Source organism: Diplotaxodon limnothrissa, linkage group LG19 (assembly GCF_057381915.1).
Source record: "Diplotaxodon limnothrissa isolate DT_005_m linkage group LG19, D_limnothrissa_male_GT1.1, whole genome shotgun sequence".
Lineage (NCBI taxonomy): Eukaryota > Metazoa > Chordata > Actinopteri > Cichliformes > Cichlidae > Diplotaxodon > Diplotaxodon limnothrissa.
In genome coordinates, this window is record NC_140614.1 from 21,349,722 (window position 1) to 21,368,332 (window position 18,611).

Below are 18,611 nucleotides of genomic sequence, written 5' to 3' on the forward strand. Positions count from 1 at the left end.
TCACAAGGGAACAGATCAAGATTCACTGTGCTGTATGGTTAAAAAGCAAGTGAAAACATACAGTAAAACCTAATTTAGAAATATAAGTACAGAAGCAAGGGATACTTGATAGTTATTATTGAAAAAGAGTAAACCTATCTGTGCATTAATGAAGGACTGATGATTATGATAGTGTATCCTACCTTGGCTTGTGACAGCATGTTTTGTGCTATCTTGGTCTCCAGCTCTGCTGGCCTTCTGGAGAGGCTGAGAAGCTGCTGCTCCATGTCCTGGAACAGGCTGGTTAGGTCTTGCTTCTGTTCCTTGATCTCTCTCCAGCCCTCTGAAAGCTCTTGAGCACTGGACATCCGTTCCTCTATCTGCACAAACACATGGTAAATCTTTCTATGGTCAGTACAATACTTGCAAGATGATTCATTTTAAAGTGTATATGTGTCTGCACTAGCACACTGCATGCCTTATTAAAGCATATACTGAGTAATTGCTTAATTAACAGCCAAGTTGCTTTAGTATGCTACAATATTTTGCACTTGGTCTGAAGTTCTTCAACATACCAAAAAAATTGGTCGAGCTTATTGCAAAATAGAGTGACTATTACCTATATTATGATTATATATCCACACTTTATATCCACTTTTATGTTGCAACAGGAGGTAAAAAAGATACCGACCGTGAGTTTGACTTGCTGGACCTCCGCAGCTGTCACTCTTACGGCGTCATCGGACAGGTCACACACAGAGCAAACCAGGTCTAGGTAAGTGCTGGCCTGCTCCTGAAGTGCTCTGTAGTGCTTCACCTGTGTTTGCAAAAGTAATAATCAAAATAAGTTATAGAAAAATAACTGAAAGACTGAAAAACTGTGCAGTGCTAAATACCTGCTTCAGTGCTTCCTGCAGACCAGATGGTCCCTGATCATTGAGCTGAAGCTCCTCTTGTACAGTAGAGAGCCACGTTTGACACTGCTGCAATGTGTCCTGGTGATTAACATGTTTCTGCAGTTCCCGATCCAGACTCTGGTAGACCTGTGGAATATGTTTTGCATTACATACTTTATCCTTCAGTTTTGATTTGCTTTCCTTTTTTTTTTTTTTAAACAAAACACTCGAGAAACAAAAGAGTATGGTCTTCGTCTTCAATTACTCACACGTTGGGCAGTACTGCAGATTGCAGAGTAGCTATCACTGGTTCCCTGTATGTGAGCCTGGACCTGCTGACTGATCTTGGTTTGAACTTGGTCTGTACAACTGGCAACAAGACCTTCTCCCTTCTGCTTCAAGCTGGCAAGACGCTCCTCAAAACTGGCTATTTCCTCCATTATAGCCTAAAAATGATGACACAAGAGCAAAGCTGTTGAATTAAGGAAAAGCAGAGCTAACTTTGGACTACTACTTTAAACTGTAACATCAATGCTTTGAAACTTTGAACAAGAAATACGAAGTTGATTACTTTGTGTCTGGCAAGCTGTTGAGTGGCCATCTCCATACTGCTGGTCTGCATGGAGTCTGAGGTCACCAGCCTACTGGACATCTGCAGAAGCCACTTCTCAGCTTCCTGCAGCTCACTGTTGTAATCCTCATGTTCTTTCACCCACTCCACAAGGTTCTGGACCTGAGCCTGAAACACAAAAAACCCCATTTCTGTGTATTTTTTTTAAATTACGCCTGAAAAAGTATAGGCTTTGGACCAAAGTTTGACTTTTTTAATGTTTGCTCATATATTATAATAAAAATAGCACAAGCAATGATTAAAATGTAGGATATTGGACCTATTTCACACCCTTCATTCCAAGTTATATTAGTTATATCTAAGTAGGAAACAGTTAAAAATACCTTAGCAGCCAGGCACAGATCCTGATAATCAGCCTGCAACCTTCTCATGTTTTCGCTGATAGTTGGATCGTTTACTGTATCAAGCAGCGCCTCTCCTTTCTCAGTGACAGATTTCACTGCTGACTCATGAGACTGGACTGTCTGCTGGATGGTCTGTGTGCATAACAAGGAAGAAACATATTGCATGTAAATCACGCAGTTGTCTCTTTCTCTTTCAAGTTCATTCTCTCACTGGTGCAAAGCTAAAAAGGATTTAGCGGTATGAAGTTACCTTGTACTTTGCCAGCTGAGCCTTCTTCTGGTAAAGTTCAGCTTTAGGCTCTACATTTGATGCTAAAAGGTTCTTGGTCTCCATCACCCACTGGGCCTGGGCCTTGTACTTATCCATAAAGTCTTTGGAGAGGGAGATGCACTTCTCAAGGGAGCTATGCTCTGTGCGCAGAGCTGCCATAAGTTCCTCAAGCTGGAAGAGTCGTGTGCCCACCTCCTCTTTGAGCTGCTCAGCTTCAGGCTCTTCCAAGAATGCCATTGCTCGCTCTGTCTTCTCCCTCATTGCCTTTAAGTAAATGTGACCCTGCTCCATGTCAGCCTGAAGAGCCTGAAATGACATGGGCTAGCATGAGTGATCGATGTCTCTATTGTGACATAATACTTCCAGCGTAAACAGGCTTTAGAAAAAAACAAATTCATTTCTGTATTAGGTCTAATCCTGTGAACGTCTTTATAGATAGTATAAGCAGAAGAGATGCTATTTAATAAACTATACCTCTAGTTTCTTCATCTTTCTCTCCATGGCAAAGCGGTCCACTATATCAACACTTATAGCCACAGTGCTGAAGTTATTCTGAGCTGTGCTGAGCCAGTCTGAGAAGGTCGTGAAAACACACTGTGCCTCTTCGATGCAAGACACCTCTTCCTGGAGCTGTTTGATAGTCTCCTGCAAAGTAAAAAAAGAAGTAAACATAACAAAGAAAAAGTTAAAGAGGAGGCAAAAGCTTAGGGTAACTTAAACTAATCAAATCTTATGATTATCAGTCTAAATATAAATTCACAATGTCAATAAAGGCATAGTAATATTTGCAGTTCCAGTGACGTTGTGTTCAAAATCACGTTACCAGTAAATGCAGAAGCAGGGCGTGGTAGCGGGCTGTGATCTGGGTGGCTCTGGTACTGATCCTGCTGCTAATATGTGTCTCATCAAGAACCTGCTGAGCCAAAAGACTCAGGCCCTCCATTTCTTCTTGATAAACCAGCACTTCCTCCTGCCAGCTCTAATTAAAGAAGCATGCTATTAATGTCAGGACCAGACTTGGATAATTCGATTTTATTATATTCATTACTTGACTGCAGAGCAAATTAATTTCTTCAACATTCAGCCATGAAAACTAGAAAACCTAAATGACCTGATAGAGGAGACAATGAGTGACACAATAATATGAGCAACTAATTATTTACAAATAACACTGCAGATCTGTACAACTCAGAAAAGATTGTCACAAGTCTACCTTTTGTGTATACTACACTAACCTTTATGAGCTGAAGCTGAGCATCTTTAGTGGCACGGTCAGATCGCCGATGACTACGCAGTTGTGCTTTGGTCTCCATGCCCTTTAGCCAGCTGTCAAGACGCTGGAACTTCTGCTCCATCTGCCGAAGTTTGGCTAGAGCACTGTTGAGCTGGGCTCGGGTGTCTGATAGCCGGGCCTGGTAAAGCCGCCACTCTTGCTGAAGGGTCTCTAGAGCTCTGTCTTCTAGCTGAGGCAAGCCCCAGGGAATGACCAGCTCTCGACTCACCAGTAGAGTGTTTAGTAAAGCCTGGCCCTCTGTGCAGTGAAGCTGTAGTTCCTGTAATTGTATAAACGCTTGCTTTCACATAATATACTCCATGCTAGTGTTTTCTAACCATTTAATCCTTATTGAGTGATAATTTCCACAGTAATAATTGCTGGACCTGTAGCTTTTGGAGAGTCTCTTCCAGCATATCAACATCACCCTCCAGCTGGGTGTAGCAGCCAAGCTTCTCTTGTTCCTGTTCTAGCCACTCTTCAAATGCATGAAGGCCCCGTTGATACTCTTGGTGGGCTTTCACCAGCTCCTCAGCTTTGCCAACAGCCCTCTGAAGAAGTGGAGAGCGATAAAAATTCAGCGTGAGCTATTATTTTTCTTAAATTAACCCACAGATGAGTCTCACTTGTAGTTTTTTATTAAAAAAAGCATTCTTTTGCAGACATCTTTAGGTTGATTTTTTTGTATCAAGCTGTAACACTGAAACTGAAATTCTGCATACGATTCTAGCACTGGTCAAATGTGTTGAGTTATTACCATTGCATTGTCTTTGACAGTGTTATAGCGCTCCTGCAGATCTTGGAGTTCCAGCTGAGTGACATAGTTCTCAGTGATGCTGGCACTCTTTGCTGTTATGGTGTCCAGTAGGGTGTTATGGGTGAGCACTTCCTCATACAGTAACTGAAACCCCAAAATTAACAATCCACTGAAAAAATATGCTTGTAAGACTATTAGAGCATAAGGTTAACACAATAAATTGTATATTTAGCACACAGTATGTAGTAGTTGTAATAGTAGAAGATTTCAGTGCCTTAGCTTTGCTCAGATTTGCAGTTTTATCTCTCATCTCTGGGCATTGTTTATCAGCAGGATCGAGACTCTCCTCAACATGCTCAATCCAAGCAACAAACTGGCGTACATCTTCCTGGTAACTGGTCCACTGAGACAGGGAGCCCTCCAATTGACTATAAAATTTAAAGATTAATATACCGTGAGACAGTGTTTGATGCAACAGCGGTAATACGACATGAAAAAACTGAAAATACAGATGCAGCCTCAAAGTAAATCATTTACACTCTCCATGGAAATACATTTACTAAAGAATGCACTATAAAGCAACCAAACAGTACTTGCTGTTACTTTTGGTAATGCACAAACCTTTTGCATTGAATAGAAGCAGAGAGCAGAGCATCCCAAGAATCTTTTAGCTCCTGTATTTGTTTTTGAACCGCAGGCACTCCCTCAGCTGAGGTGTTCCTCTGAACTGATTCTCCTCTTGTGATCAGCATCTTCAGCTGAATTTCCTTCTCCTGACGTGCAGTTAGCAAAGCCTGGTGCAAAATCCACCCATGTGCATTTATTAAGATCCTATACTGGTATTAAACATGGTATGTTTTACTTTTGAAAAACAATAGTGACTTGGTATACCTCCAGCTTGATCATCCTGCTGTCAAGAACATTTTTGTCAGCTGTGGGAGCACAGTAAGTCTGCAACATATGGCTGGTGTCAACCACCCAGTTCTGCAGCTCTTTTAAACCTTGGGAGAAAAGCTGGTGCTCAGTGACTATCCGATCAATTCGTGATGCCTTCTCCTGCAGAACCATAAGGCAGACACAACCAGCAAGTTACCAGACAGATGGAATCCACAGCCGCTTCACACTTTCAAACTTCAAAGTGCACATGCAGATTTAGATATCTTGCAAAGATACATTTAAATTAGTTTGTATAACCTCATTTAAAAGAGCTGCAATAACAAAACAAAGGAATCAGTGTTTAGTTAGGTAAGTTAGTACCATCACAGTTATGATCTGTAAAACATTATTAAGTCAGAGCTCTGTCCAGTCTAGTTCCTCTGTCTTCTCTCCACGCCTACCCCAGAAATACCCCAGTGCTCAAGCAGTTTGGTAAGCATTACTTTACCTTTGTCAGGTTGGTTAAAGCTAGGTACTGAGCAGAGAGCTGTGACACACGGTGCACAAAACCCTTGCCGGCAGCATGTTCGTCCCACAACAGCTTGGCCTTCTCTTTCAGCCTGCTCAGCTGAACCTCTTGAGAGGCTAACTCCTCAAGCACAGACTGGAAAAGCACAAGCAGGTTATCAAAGACACATGCAAGCTGGCGCACAGATATATAAGACAGTTAAATTCAGACAAACAACAAGGAGTTAGAGATGGGAACATGACAAAAAGGAAAGCGAAAGAGATATCGTGCCAGCGCTAGTCTCAATAAAGCTCTTGGTCATGACATGCAGTCGAGCCCTCAGGAAATAGTCAGTGGACAAGTTTAAATAATGAAAAATGTTATAAAAGGTCTTTTCATAGGTTAAATATATTAACTCATATTAAGGACACTGTTAAAAAGACATATGAGTAGCAAAGGAGCAGAAAGTATTTGCAGTTAGCATAAGCTCTTGGCAGTGCATCTAAAGTGAAGAGCAGCAATGCTTTAACTCTGTAACTTAGCTGGAATGGAGAGCTTCTGTCAATGGAAGTTAGGTTCACACTTAAACTGAGTGGCATAATTGGCCTTTATGTGTGTTCCAAGTCTGGTTGATTTTGAACATTAGTACCTGTAGCTTGTGAAGCTCCAACTTCTTGGCTGTGAGATCATGAAGTCTTGTGCTGCTCTCCTGTACAGCCAGCTCTGTGGCGTTTAGGAAGTCCTGAACAGGTTCTGCACTCGCCTCAAAGTCCTTCATCTGTGACACAAGATTCTGAAACACACAGGTAGACTGATGCATCACTTGGCATAAATCTGATTTCTACACTGATGGTTTTAGGGAATAAGATGCCCCCAGTTACTGACAAGGGGTGTTTGAATGCTCACTTGCAGACATGTCTCTCTGTTGTGCAGACTGGACATCATGTTTTTCCAGTCCTCTCTGGCAGTGTTCATTTTAGCCCGAACTGCATCAACTTTATCTTTAGCTGTGACACTAGTGACAAGCTCACCGTTCACAACCACAGCATTCAGCTTTGACTGACCTTGCTCCCTATCACTTAGAAACTCCTGTTAAGGAAAAAAGGAGATGAGAAGATCAATTATTAGGCTGAAATATTTGATATAGATGCTAGGTCTTTAGTTAGTTCTATACCTGAATTTTCTGAAAGCTAGACGAGGCCTCACTGAGATTTTGAGGTGCATCAAAGCACTTCGCCGTGTTGATCTTAGCATTAACCAACCACTGTTGGAACTCTCTGAAGGCGGAGCGGAAACCTTGTTCCAGCAGCTTCTCTTTGCCCTGGCACTCCCTGGAGGCTTGGAGACTCAGACTAGAAACAAATCATGACGAATTTAAGAATTTCTTTCTGTTAATGTCATTATTTCCAGTCAAATCTGAAATTGTTGATTGTATTTTCTTATTTTTTGTTATAACTTTCTTGATCAATCATTTTTAAATACATGAAAAAATGTATCACACAGTATAGTGTATAAAATAATGGTCTACATTGGAATAAAACATCATTACTTTTACTTACCTATTGTATTCCTTGATGAGAGCAGACACTCTCTCCGACTGTGTTCCCATTTCTCTGGAGAATCGGCACAGATCGTTTAGTTTAGTCTTCAGACTATCAGACATGGGCTCAGCTTTGACAAGTTCCTCCAAAGTGTCCTAAATGGAAAACAAATATGAAGTTATGGACCGTCAATTAATATTAACTTATCATTGGAACCAAACTAAAGCCAAGACTTGCCTTTGCTATCTGCCAGCCCTTAACAGCTTCTTCTCCATCATTTTTTCTCTCTGCTTGGGTCAGCCTTAGTCGCCAGTCCTGCAGCTGTCGGTTGAAGTCCTGCAGGTCCTGCTCCAACTGTGCTGACAGGCTGTTGAACTCTTGTTCAGAGCTTGCTATCTGTGAGAGTGTGGTCTCTAGACTTGCACGTGTCTGTAGTGCTGCCCGCTCCCACTGTTCCCATGATGACAACAGGGCTGCTTCCTCTCGCTCTATAGTCTCATATCCCCCCGATCCGGTGTAGTCTCTTGCCACTGCTCCGCATCTTTGAACCCGGTTCAGCCTCTCTCTGCCTCGCTGCTTAGAGTCAAGCAACTCCTGGAAAGATCCAAAGGAATGGCAAACAAATTAAATGCAAATTTCTACTAATTAAATCTGTAAACAGCAGCAAACTGTGCCCCCGCTGGATATAACGAGAAGATATCTGTCAACTGAGAAACCTGTAAACTCAGTAGTTAATGTAGCCCGCTTTTAATATTTGTTTTCGGGATAAATCCATGCGCTCAGTGAACCAGTTGTTTGCTCAGTCACACTCATGGTCTGACAAATTAAACAGTGTATTAATTCCTTCCATCTGATTCTAATTTTAAATATTTTTTTTCTGCCTGTAGGACCTTTTTATCAGGTTGACAATCCCACTCCATATTTTAGACACTTTTATAAATAAATATAAAATAACAATTTCTTAGGTTTTAAATGGCACAGCTGACTGGGTAACTTAATTATACTGAGCTCTTGACTGTGGCCAAAATCATAAAATTATTGCTACCTCTGGCACAAAAAACTGGGATTCATGTCCAGCCCTTATTTGATGCTAAGAAGCATGGAGGAAGAACATCTTGATTCCTTATGGTTGTCTCCCTAGTGCTTACTTGGCGAAGTTTTCAGGCTGGAATATGAGACGTGCATCACAGTGGAAAAACTAAATAACCTCAAATACTTTTTGCCTTGAATATAAGCAATTATGGTTATTAAGCTTCCTCACCTGCACTTTGGAGAGCTTTCTTTTAATGCAAACTGAGTCTCCTGACAGGTCAGACCAGCGCTGGAGTTCCTCTTTTGCTGAAATTAGCCAGTCGTTGAAGTCTCTCACAGCATCAAGATATTGCTCATGCTCAGACACGATGTTTTGCATGGACTGTACTTTACCCTTTGGGGGAAAAAAGACAATGAAAACACTGTCAGTTATGAATGAGTCAGCTTCCTGGATCCAGACTCTGTTTAGCTGTCCCGTTTTCCTGTACTGATGATCAACGATTCAGTAATTATTTGTAAGCACCATTTAGCCTATGCCTGAAGTTAAATCACCTTGACAACAGCCGAGATATCAGCAAAGTGTGCATTGAGCTCTGCCCTTGACTCTGGTCCAAAAATCTGATCACCAGTTTTTTCATGCAACTCCACCGCTTTGTCTGTTAGGCGTGACAGGACTGCTGCATGAGTGTCCACGTCAGCCTGGATGGCTCTGAGGCGCTCAAGTAAAGCCGACTTCTCTTTGAGGCCTGGCTGCTGAGGCAGAGTCATCCCCACCTCTTGCTCCACTGACTCCATCCACTGCTGCAGCTGGCTTTTATTTTCCTGATAGCTGGTCCACTGAGCCACTGTCCACTCCAGACGACTATAGAAAAATGACAAAATTTCATCACGTAATGTAGATAATGTAACTTTTATCAGATGCCGTGTAGAGGACATGTTTCCTACCTGTGACAACTCATAGATGTCATTAACATATTAGCCCAGGCATCCTTCAGGCTCTGGAGCTGCAGACAAATAGCTTCTTGCCCTTCCATTCTGTTGTGCTTTAGAACCTGTTCACCTTTTCCTACTGTCATGTTGAGCTTCACCTCACCTTCACCCTTCATTAGCAGGATATCCTGAACATATGAGAAAACAGTAAGGAAGATCTATGAGATCGCTTATGCACTTCAAAATGTGTCCAGACAACACTGTGAACCAAATAACTGCATTTCTGGTACACATTATTTACTGACCTGTACAAGGCCTAGTCTTTTTTCCAGAGTCTCTTTATTTCCTACTGTGCTGTTGAGTGAAGCCAGGCGCTCCTGGACACCATTGAGCCAGGTCCAGGTAGCCTGCAGTGTCTCTTCAAAGGCCTGTTGCTCTTGCAAAGTGAGCTGGCAACTGCGCAGCCTCTCTCTCACACGCCTCAGCAAGGCCTGGTGTTGTGATTGAAGCTGAGCAGAAACTCTTGTCTCACTTCCATCACCTCGCCCACCTTCATTAAGTGCCTGCCCCTCTTGACAGAGACGCTCAAATGAATCCCTGCATGTAGGAAGGTAGGATGTTTAATTGCTTTGAATCTTTTGGGCACATTCAGAAACAATGATAATGCACTAAGCAGTCTTTCCTTGGCAAATAAACGTGTATAGTTAGCACCTTTCTTTGAGCACTTCCTGCTGGTATTCCTCCACTTGTTCCAGGACAGCCTTTTCAGGACCACGTTGCTGGGCTTCAAGCAGATCGGTGGTCATTTTCTTTTCCATGTGTTCCAACCACCATCTGAGCTTCTTAAGGCGACCCTCAAATCTACAAGGAAATCAAAATGCCTCGCTTATAAATAGTGGGCTTACAAAGGGCTTTACAGATGCAGTTCAGCAGAGGTGCTCACCCTTTCATAAGAGATGCACTGTCTACCAGGATCTGTTGGTTCTGTCTGCACTGCTCCACAAAGCTGTCCCAGTCCTGCTGGATGGATGAAAGATGCTGCTGGACCTGCCCAGCGCTGGCTTTGGGAAGATGAAGTAGGAGCTTCTCTCCTTCCTCACAGACCTGAGTCAGACGTACCTCACCCTCCTCCACACGATCCATGGCACCCTGATAGATAATCCACATCACTTTTAGTTTCGAACTCCTTCACATGTGAATCATACCATTACACAAGCAGCATCCAGAGCCAGAGGAAAGACATTATGCTTTTAACCACAGATACTGCACATACAACCCCTTCCTGTGGATGCTACATCATTTAAATGATCAAGTAAAACATCATTGTAACATCCTCTAAAAACACTTCTTTGGCTGTTAGTCAATGCCAAAACTTATGAATACAAGTGGCAATTTTGTATTTGATCACATGTTGAATCAGTGACACCTACTTATGATTTTTACCTATTCAAAACCTTTAAAGTCTTCACTATTACTATATATTGAAAGATTAAAGATTATTTACTGTAGTGGTAGTAGTCACTGTACCTTCAGTTTCTGCAGTTTGCGTTCCACAATTTGAGTGTCTCCTGATCGGTCAGAGCATTCTTTCACTATCTCCCTCTGCTCTGAAAGCCAGCGATGAAACTCCTGAACTAGGTCTGAGGAATTGGGGGTAAAGAGAATTAAAATCAGGTGTAGACTTAGACAGAATGAAATCTAAACAATTAATAAAATAATAAAAGTTTACACCGAGCATGGATTCCCATTAAAACGCAGAATACCTGTACATTTTTATCCAGCCAGCCTTCTTACCATTGAACTGCTGCTGAAGACCGTTCTGCAGTGAGGCAAGTGTCCTTGCAGAAAGCTGGTTTGCAGACTCATAAGTCTTGATAAGATCAGTGAGAGCTGAACCCAAACCAGCCAGCTCCTCAGATGGATATTTTCTGCACAACGTGTTGAGGCTTTCTCTGGTGGAGTCAATACTCCCTTGCTGATTTTGCAGCTCCTTCTGGAGATCCTAAAAAACATGTTAAAAATGTAGTTTTGATTATCACTGTAACTTCTCAAATTTATAGAAACACATTGCATTCACCATCAATATTTTTTGTAAGGGCTATAATTTTAAATTGCTTATTATTTAGACTGTACCTTCACTCTGCATATGTCCTCAGGATCTGATCCAGTTGGAGAAGAAACTAGAGAATCTTCCATACTTTTTAGCCATGCAGACATCTGTGAGATGTAGTCTTCAAGCTGTTTCCGTTGGGAACTGAAGTCCATTAGATTTCCCTTAGCCTGCTCATGTAGCTTCTGGACAGTGCAGATCTTTTTGCGCAGGTCATTCTCCAACACCTAATACAATCACAGTATTTACTGAAGAAAGACCAGTTCATCTGCAGCGCTTGAGCTAATATTTGTTTGTTCAGACCCACCATAAACCAGAGTTGTATTTAGTACCTGTAGTTTAGCTGGAGTCTCTTGGTTTTGACTGCACTTCTTCAACTCTGCCACTTTACTTTGCAGGGCTTCAAGTCTCTGCTCCTTCTCGCCAAGTTCCACCTGTGGCGTTGTCGAATGAGAAAAGCATGTCACGCACAAGCTCACCTACAACAACCAAACCCAGGTAAAACAAATCCTTGCCAGTTTTCCAAGACATCATATATCTTACTGTACCTTCAACTCTGTAAGCCTTGCTGATATCTTCTGGCTGTTGTTTAGGTTGTTCAGGCTTTCATTTAGCTCAATCACACTTGTGCCAGTCCAGCTCTCAATATCATCATTGATTTTACGCACATCATCCCACAGGCCCAAACACTGGTTTAGTCGATCAATGTTGTCATCTACCCTCTCAGACACCTGGGAAATGGAATACACTTTACCATTGTTGATTAAACTGGGTGGACAGTAAACCTTAATCCACAGTAGATTAAATTTATGCTCTGTTGTACATCTTACACAGAGTATAGCTTGCAAAGCTCTCTGTTAACACATAGACACAACACAGATAGAAGTCCAGTCTTTTTCTCCGATTTAAAAAAAAAAAACCCAAGTAGAGAACTTTATTGTTAACAACAAGGCATAACATTGATGCTTCAGAAATGAACTCTTAAAGTCAGGCTTACATCCAACCACTGGTCAACAAGTGTCTCCATATCCTTTTTCATCATTTGAGAGTCACACTCGGGGACCTTCTTTAGTTCAGTCACCAGCTGTTTTCCTTTGCTGGAAAACTGATCTAGTTCATGCTGCTTGGCAGCCAGATCCACCTTCACTGCTTCATGCTACAAATGAAGTAAAGACAGCAAAGTACTTAAGTAACACAATGTAGTCTTGAACCTCAATATAAGAAAAAGAATAGAAGCATAATTCCTAAACGCGATATAAAATATATATATTTTGTTCCAACCTTGGTTAGTGACCTCCTAGTTTCCTCGTGGTCCTTCAGAACAGAGCTTATCTCAAGCAAAGGTTCAGCACTCTCAATAGTGCTGCTGAGGGAGGCTTTCAGGATTTGGTATTCTCTCATAAGCTCAGTAAGGACACTGCACTGCTCCTGTCTGTCAAACGGAAATGAGTTCGTTTCATTTTAACTGTAAATTAACTGGAAAATACAGTAAATTGAAGAAAAATGTGTTTAAAGACACTCAAACACACTTAAAAACATGTTAGAATGAAGGAATCCCCATTGCTTTTACTTCTGTACCTCTCTGCAATGAGCCTCTTGGTGTCTTCCCATGTAGTCTCTAGCAAGCTGATTTCCCTCAGTACCTCTCCAGCCAACTCTGCATCCCTCTGAGCCAGCTGGTTGCCTTTGTCCCTCAGCCACTGCTCCTCATGCTGGTGTGACTGGAGCTCATCCTCTAGCTGATTAAAGAACCGAAGTCTGACACACAGGGGGATAATACGTATAGTTATTGACTATGTTCAGTTGTCAATTTCACCACTTCACATTTGAATTACATCAGATATTGCTGGAATACTTTACCGTTGCTGTAAGCCATGCAGGCTGGGCTCTTTAAGGCTCTGACGGTCTGCTTTTTCTTCAATATCTTCCACGGCTTTCAGAAGCTGCTCTTTCCGCTGTCTAAATGAAGTCCACAGAGCCCCCAGGGCTTCTGCTTCACTCTGCTTAGTACCAAGCAAGTTCCTCACTGCATCCAGCTCAACACTAAGTGAATCCGCCAGCATGCGACATGACTTAGGAGAACCCTCATCAGCACCAATGTGAAGATGACTTTTGCATAGACTGCTGTCCAGACTGATGGCTAGAGTCTCGAGCTGACTAATGTCTGGGACAATAGTTGTCAGCTCTTGCTGCAGCTCCTCCACTCTTCCACGGTCCCAGCTCCCAGCACTTTCAACAGTCTGTCTCAGACCCCGCAAAACTCCAGTCACCACACTGTGGGTCTGCAAAAAAGCCTCGAGCCTCTCCAGGCACTCCAACTGGAGCTCGGCTATATTGTGGGCCTCCATGTAGGGCTGCAGACAGCTGTCTGCTCTGCTACGTAGGAGCTGTGCATCACCAGGCTCACAGAACTGACAGAGCTTCTCGGTTTGCTGCTCCAAACTCTCTCTCACACTGGACTGCTTCTGCAGGGCCCCCTGCATCTCCTGTAAGATGCAAGTTTTAGAGAATCAGCTGTTGCTCTGAAAGCTCAATTCCTCTGCCTATTTCCTTTTATCTTGGAGAAAAACATGTTGGTTTTGTCAGTCATAGCCTTTAAAAAAAGGCCATTGAATGTTACATTCAGTTCAATTCATATTTAATTTAAATAGCACCAAATCACAACAACAGTCGCCTCAATGTGCTTTATATTGTATGGTAAAGACCCTACAATAATACAGAGAAAACAGAGAAAACTGTTTGGCGACAGTGGGAAGGCAAAACTCCCTTTTTAACAGGAAGAAACCTCCAGAAGAACCAGGCTCAAGGAGGGGTGGCCATCTGTTTCGGGGTTGGGGGTTTACATCTAAATTTAGCAAAATTTGGGTATTTTAGAGACTTGAATTCAACTTTTTCCATAATATGTCTGAAGTACATCTAAATAGTAAATTAAGGGGAAAAAAAATCAGGTTAAATTTGGTTCAAAAGAAAAATTTTAATAGTGTTCAAGATTACACCTTGTATTTTTTTTTAAATATTTGACTGATTTGATTTCCTTTTTTTTTAATATGTATGTGTGGTTGTGACTTTAAGATCAAATAGACATACATTGTCACCCTGCGCTACACAGAAAAGGTATGCATCTTATACTTCAATAAAGACAGATAGCAGCATCAATAGATATTCAGTAAATGGAAAAGTTGGCATGGTGGTAAAATGGTCAGCAGTGTTGCCTCACAGCAAGAACAGCTTGAGTCCTTTTCTTTTGATTAACCAGAGTTAAGAGATAAAGTGATGTATTTTTGTGTCTTAAAGGGTGGCTTAACAATGTTTAGGTAAACCTGTCTTTTCAGCATGTCTTTGCCACGGGTGTATTAGGGATGCAAATGTAAGAAAAACATTTCAGTTCTTACCTTTACTTGTGTTGCAGCAGGTTGCAGTTTGCCGATATTGATTTGAGGAGATGAGTGAAGATTTGAGAGCATGTTCTCACTCCATTGGCAGAATTTAAGCAAGGCCTGGTCAAACTGCTCTACCAGTGAAAGGTGGCTCTGAAGCTCTGAGATTCTGGAGTAGAAAAAGGCTCCATGGTAACTCCACAATTTAGTTAGTGCAAGACAAGCTTTAAAATTTAATTTGCAGTCAGACTATTTCATTGTACCTTCGAGGGAGAACTTCATTTTGGACATGCAATCTCCTCTGCAGGGTTTCAAGCTCATCTTTCAGCTGACTAACTCTCTCTCCCTCTGCAGTGGGATACAATGATGTCCCCAAAGATGCCAGTTCAGCATGAGCCCTCTCAAGGGATTGAACCTCAGAGTGCAAGACCTGCAAGGAAAAAGTATTCATCCATGTTGTTACAATAATATATTATTAATTGAATTCTGTTTCATAGTTAAACTGTGTCTGTATAAATTGTACCTGCAAATCCTGTATCTCGCCGCGGAGCTTGGCTTTATCTGCTGACAGGAACGGACTTTCTGGTTTGGACGCAGATTCACTTCTCTCCAAGCAGGAAACAAAGTTTGAATGCTGCTTCTCATACCTGAAGGACATCAGAAACATTGGAATTGTAAGATTTATTTACAGAGTTGGGTGCACTTTGCTTCAAAGGGAGACACGGCTCTGTTTTGTCTATTGTCCATATCAAATGTAACTATCAGCATTTCTTAATTTTATCCTAAAGCTTTTAAAATTACTATGCTACATACAGTAATCCATACTTTTGCCAAAGGGAGAGCAGGTTTTCCAAAGTGCTCTGTTTGTCCTTTGCTTCCTGTACATGCTGGTCATAGGTGGTGTTTAGCTCTGTCACAGTCCGCTCTGCTTGCTCTTTGTCACTCAGTCGACGGGCGCCAGCCGACAGCGACAGCAAGGTTCCTCTCAGCCGTTCCAGACACTGACAGGCATCCTGGAGAATAATAACACATGGCAGTGACCAACAAAGCCTCAACCTGCACTCTAGTACCATTACTGGTATTTAAAGTTAACTCGCAAAATGAGCAATTGTAGAAAGAAATAATACCATGTGGTTTTGAAGGGCTTTGTAGGTCTCTGATGAGGAGGTGCAGGATTTGATAGGATGCTCCAGGTTTGTATACAGCTCACTAAGAGATGCTTGTACCTGACAGAAAATTAAGACCCGATTAACTCCATTAATTATTATGTCTCTAATCTTTTCTATATACCACTGTTACTGCAGCAGTATCAGTCAGTGAATATATACCTCCTCTAGGCTCATTTTGAACTTCTGCTGGTGAGAAGAGCTTTCCTCCAGCTGTCCATCAAGCTGCTGAACGCTCTCCTTCAGCTCCTCCCAGTACCTGCCGATTTGGGTCAAACGAGCCTTGATGCGAGCCGCCTCCCCCGAAGACACAAACTGAGCCAGGGCTTGGGAGTCTGTCTCCAGCTGAGAAAGAACCTCCGCTCGAGACTGAAGTCCTGCCGCAACAGCCTGAAAAAGCAAGACAATTAAACTGTAATAAAGTCCAAATAAGATCTTTATGACTCAATCAGTGTTCCTCCATCTAAAAAGAGGTCCTGCCCACAATTAAATCACCAGTAGTTACTGTTTTTTTTCAGTAAGGACTAATTAGCAAGGAAGCTCTTTGTTGGGCTAGTAGCTGTTAAACATAGTCAGACAGAATAAGGCATTCATTTTTATAATCCCAAATTAATAATAAATAGACGATGTGTGCCTTTTATTAAAAGTAATAAGTGACTAATTAATGGCGATACATGCTCGAATGTGAGTCATCAGATCACAATCTATTTCTATTGTCTCATCATTCAGATCTGATGTGTGTATCCTCAAATGTAGTAATCTTCTATCTAATGTGTATTTGATGCACATATATGATAGCCAGCATACAGTTTATAAAGATTTCTGACACCATCTTGCCATCACAATTTGGCCCCTTGTTAAAGTTGTTAGGATACTTAACCTCTGCCATTACTAAACTGTTCAAGTGTTGCCCAATATATCCTAACGGCCAATATTTTCTCTGGGGTTTTGTGCCTTAAATGCCATCTTCCAGTTTTTCAGGAAATATAAGTTTCACCCTCAAGGCAAATTTGTCAAAACTGTGACAGCTTGAGGAAGTCAGATACAAACCACAGACTTCATGAGTAGCTCTTTTTCTCATCTTATTAAAGACAGGGGGTTGCTGTGGGTGTCAACGAGAGAGACAGTCTCGATGGGCAAAGCAATATTGCACTGTTGCTTCCAATGGCCTCTTCAGACACCTTATCGATTTTAACTTTAATGTCTTGGCTTTGTGGTTATTGTTTGCTGGCTAATATTACTTGGTTTTATGGTTTTAATGGGTTGGAGCGTTATAATACACACTACTGTACCTTGACTGTGTCGATCTGTTCCTCCAGAGGCAAAGTAGAAGACTTCATTGCATCCAGCTGTTTTTCCTTTTCAGATATCCATAAGGAAAAGGCTTCAAATCCAGCTCCAAACTGATCCCACTGGTCTTTCATTTCTTCCAGATTTTTGACACTGGGGGAGTAAAAATGATAAATTATATAACTTTTAGCTGCAAGCAATGCCTGATATTCATGTTAGGTGTAAGACAGCTAAATTTACTACTGCACATGTCAGTCAGCACATTCTCAAATGCACCAATGTGTGTATGCGTATGTGTGTTTCCGAACAAAATAAAAGCTTTAATCAATGAATCTATTTTCTTACTCTTTTTTCAGCCCAGACTCTACTTTATCCACTTGTTCGCTGAGAGAGCGGGCTTGCTGTAAAAGCAGAGTCTTGTTTTTGGGGCCCAGCTGGATTTCTGCTGATCTCTTCAGCAATGTGTTCATATGTAAGGCCTTTGCTTCACATTGCTTCAGCAGCACCTGCTCACAAAATGGCAACATTTAGTATAGTTTTCTACAGTATTTATCTAACCCATACCTTTCAGTTTAAATGTTAAGAGTCAACCAAAAGATATTTTTTGGTTTTGTTTATTTGTTTGGTTTTTTAACTTAAAAAAGAAGACTTACTCTGGCCTGATCAAGTTCAACTGCCAGACTTTCTGGACTGCTGAAGTTCAGGTCTCTCTCCATTGTTGAGCGTGCTTTGTTAACAAACTCATGAACTGCTTCCTGTTGGCTGTCAAACTCCTGCCAGGCTGCCAGTGTGACCTGGGAATGACAATCGTCAAACTCATTAAGGTCAGATCAGCATTATTTTTAGATCCATTCATTGTGTTTAGTGCTGTTATCAAACCTTCATATTTAAATGTTGTTGCAAGATAATAATCATCCCCCAGTGGCAGAAAAAACACGTAAAGATCACACTAACAGAACACAATGACACGGCACTATACCAAACCTGCTCGGTATGACTATTATGTATGCAAATGACACCATAGCGTCTGCACCTATTAGCAGGGGTGATGAGTCAGCACTGCTAACACTTGACAAAAACCACACCATACAAGGCAGCAACTGCACAAACATTAAATTCATCAGTGTTTACATTACTGATTATCAGTATAACCGCTAGCATAAAAAAGGCTGAACTTAAATTTCCATTTCAACACTAACCCCTCATCTCACAAATAGCAGCACCATTAAGAATAACATATCTGACTCACTGCAGCGAGGCATCCTTAGAGCTGTAATGCTTCTCAAAGAACAGTACTCCATTAGAAAATATCAGTCAGACCTTTCAATCCTCTATACATAACATTTTCCTTTACTTACTTCATTCATTTATTTATACGCAGCAACACACATTAGCTTATATAATATATAGTATAATGTAACTGTGTCAGAGTCCTGGAGAGAGTAAACATGCAAAACAATATAAAAACACATAAAGGGGAAGCACTGTGAATAAAAGTAAGCTTAGAAATAAAAAAGGCCTCAAACTTCACAACAACAGATGCTGAACTGAGCAATACTGAGGACTACGCAAGAGTAGAGAGTCAGTTAGAGCAGAGAGAAAATGAACAATTTGACTATCATCAGAAAAA

At 41.5% G+C, this 18,611-nt stretch overlaps 1 protein-coding gene across 1 annotated transcript in view; it reads right to left on the bottom strand.

Moving 5' to 3' along the window:
• syne1b (spectrin repeat containing, nuclear envelope 1b) overlaps positions 1 to 18,611 on the bottom strand; it is a 74,791-nt gene that overhangs the window by 31,638 nt on the left and 24,542 nt on the right. The window contains exons 30-73 of the mRNA XM_085343113.1: positions 17,635 to 17,775; positions 17,327 to 17,487; positions 16,984 to 17,134; positions 15,854 to 16,081; positions 15,653 to 15,751; positions 15,351 to 15,538; positions 15,049 to 15,172; positions 14,789 to 14,955; positions 14,541 to 14,694; positions 13,009 to 13,634; positions 12,727 to 12,906; positions 12,430 to 12,580; positions 12,146 to 12,304; positions 11,697 to 11,879; positions 11,481 to 11,582; positions 11,172 to 11,375; positions 10,833 to 11,040; positions 10,566 to 10,678; positions 9,982 to 10,187; positions 9,750 to 9,899; positions 9,344 to 9,635; positions 9,054 to 9,226; positions 8,661 to 8,970; positions 8,338 to 8,502; positions 7,314 to 7,670; positions 7,095 to 7,231; positions 6,710 to 6,887; positions 6,442 to 6,624; positions 6,185 to 6,328; positions 5,043 to 5,207; positions 4,773 to 4,945; positions 4,426 to 4,579; positions 4,152 to 4,295; positions 3,781 to 3,945; positions 3,357 to 3,674; positions 2,945 to 3,100; positions 2,596 to 2,766; positions 2,101 to 2,427; positions 1,830 to 1,982; positions 1,447 to 1,614; positions 1,145 to 1,321; positions 876 to 1,022; positions 671 to 796; positions 183 to 359 (exon numbers count right to left, since the gene is read on the bottom strand). Coding sequence (XP_085199239.1) covers positions 183 to 359; positions 671 to 796; positions 876 to 1,022; positions 1,145 to 1,321; positions 1,447 to 1,614; positions 1,830 to 1,982; positions 2,101 to 2,427; positions 2,596 to 2,766; positions 2,945 to 3,100; positions 3,357 to 3,674; positions 3,781 to 3,945; positions 4,152 to 4,295; positions 4,426 to 4,579; positions 4,773 to 4,945; positions 5,043 to 5,207; positions 6,185 to 6,328; positions 6,442 to 6,624; positions 6,710 to 6,887; positions 7,095 to 7,231; positions 7,314 to 7,670; positions 8,338 to 8,502; positions 8,661 to 8,970; positions 9,054 to 9,226; positions 9,344 to 9,635; positions 9,750 to 9,899; positions 9,982 to 10,187; positions 10,566 to 10,678; positions 10,833 to 11,040; positions 11,172 to 11,375; positions 11,481 to 11,582; positions 11,697 to 11,879; positions 12,146 to 12,304; positions 12,430 to 12,580; positions 12,727 to 12,906; positions 13,009 to 13,634; positions 14,541 to 14,694; positions 14,789 to 14,955; positions 15,049 to 15,172; positions 15,351 to 15,538; positions 15,653 to 15,751; positions 15,854 to 16,081; positions 16,984 to 17,134; positions 17,327 to 17,487; positions 17,635 to 17,775 — 8,355 coding nt within the window. The remainder of the gene's footprint in view (positions 1 to 182; positions 360 to 670; positions 797 to 875; positions 1,023 to 1,144; positions 1,322 to 1,446; positions 1,615 to 1,829; positions 1,983 to 2,100; positions 2,428 to 2,595; positions 2,767 to 2,944; positions 3,101 to 3,356; positions 3,675 to 3,780; positions 3,946 to 4,151; positions 4,296 to 4,425; positions 4,580 to 4,772; positions 4,946 to 5,042; positions 5,208 to 6,184; positions 6,329 to 6,441; positions 6,625 to 6,709; positions 6,888 to 7,094; positions 7,232 to 7,313; positions 7,671 to 8,337; positions 8,503 to 8,660; positions 8,971 to 9,053; positions 9,227 to 9,343; positions 9,636 to 9,749; positions 9,900 to 9,981; positions 10,188 to 10,565; positions 10,679 to 10,832; positions 11,041 to 11,171; positions 11,376 to 11,480; positions 11,583 to 11,696; positions 11,880 to 12,145; positions 12,305 to 12,429; positions 12,581 to 12,726; positions 12,907 to 13,008; positions 13,635 to 14,540; positions 14,695 to 14,788; positions 14,956 to 15,048; positions 15,173 to 15,350; positions 15,539 to 15,652; positions 15,752 to 15,853; positions 16,082 to 16,983; positions 17,135 to 17,326; positions 17,488 to 17,634; positions 17,776 to 18,611) is intronic.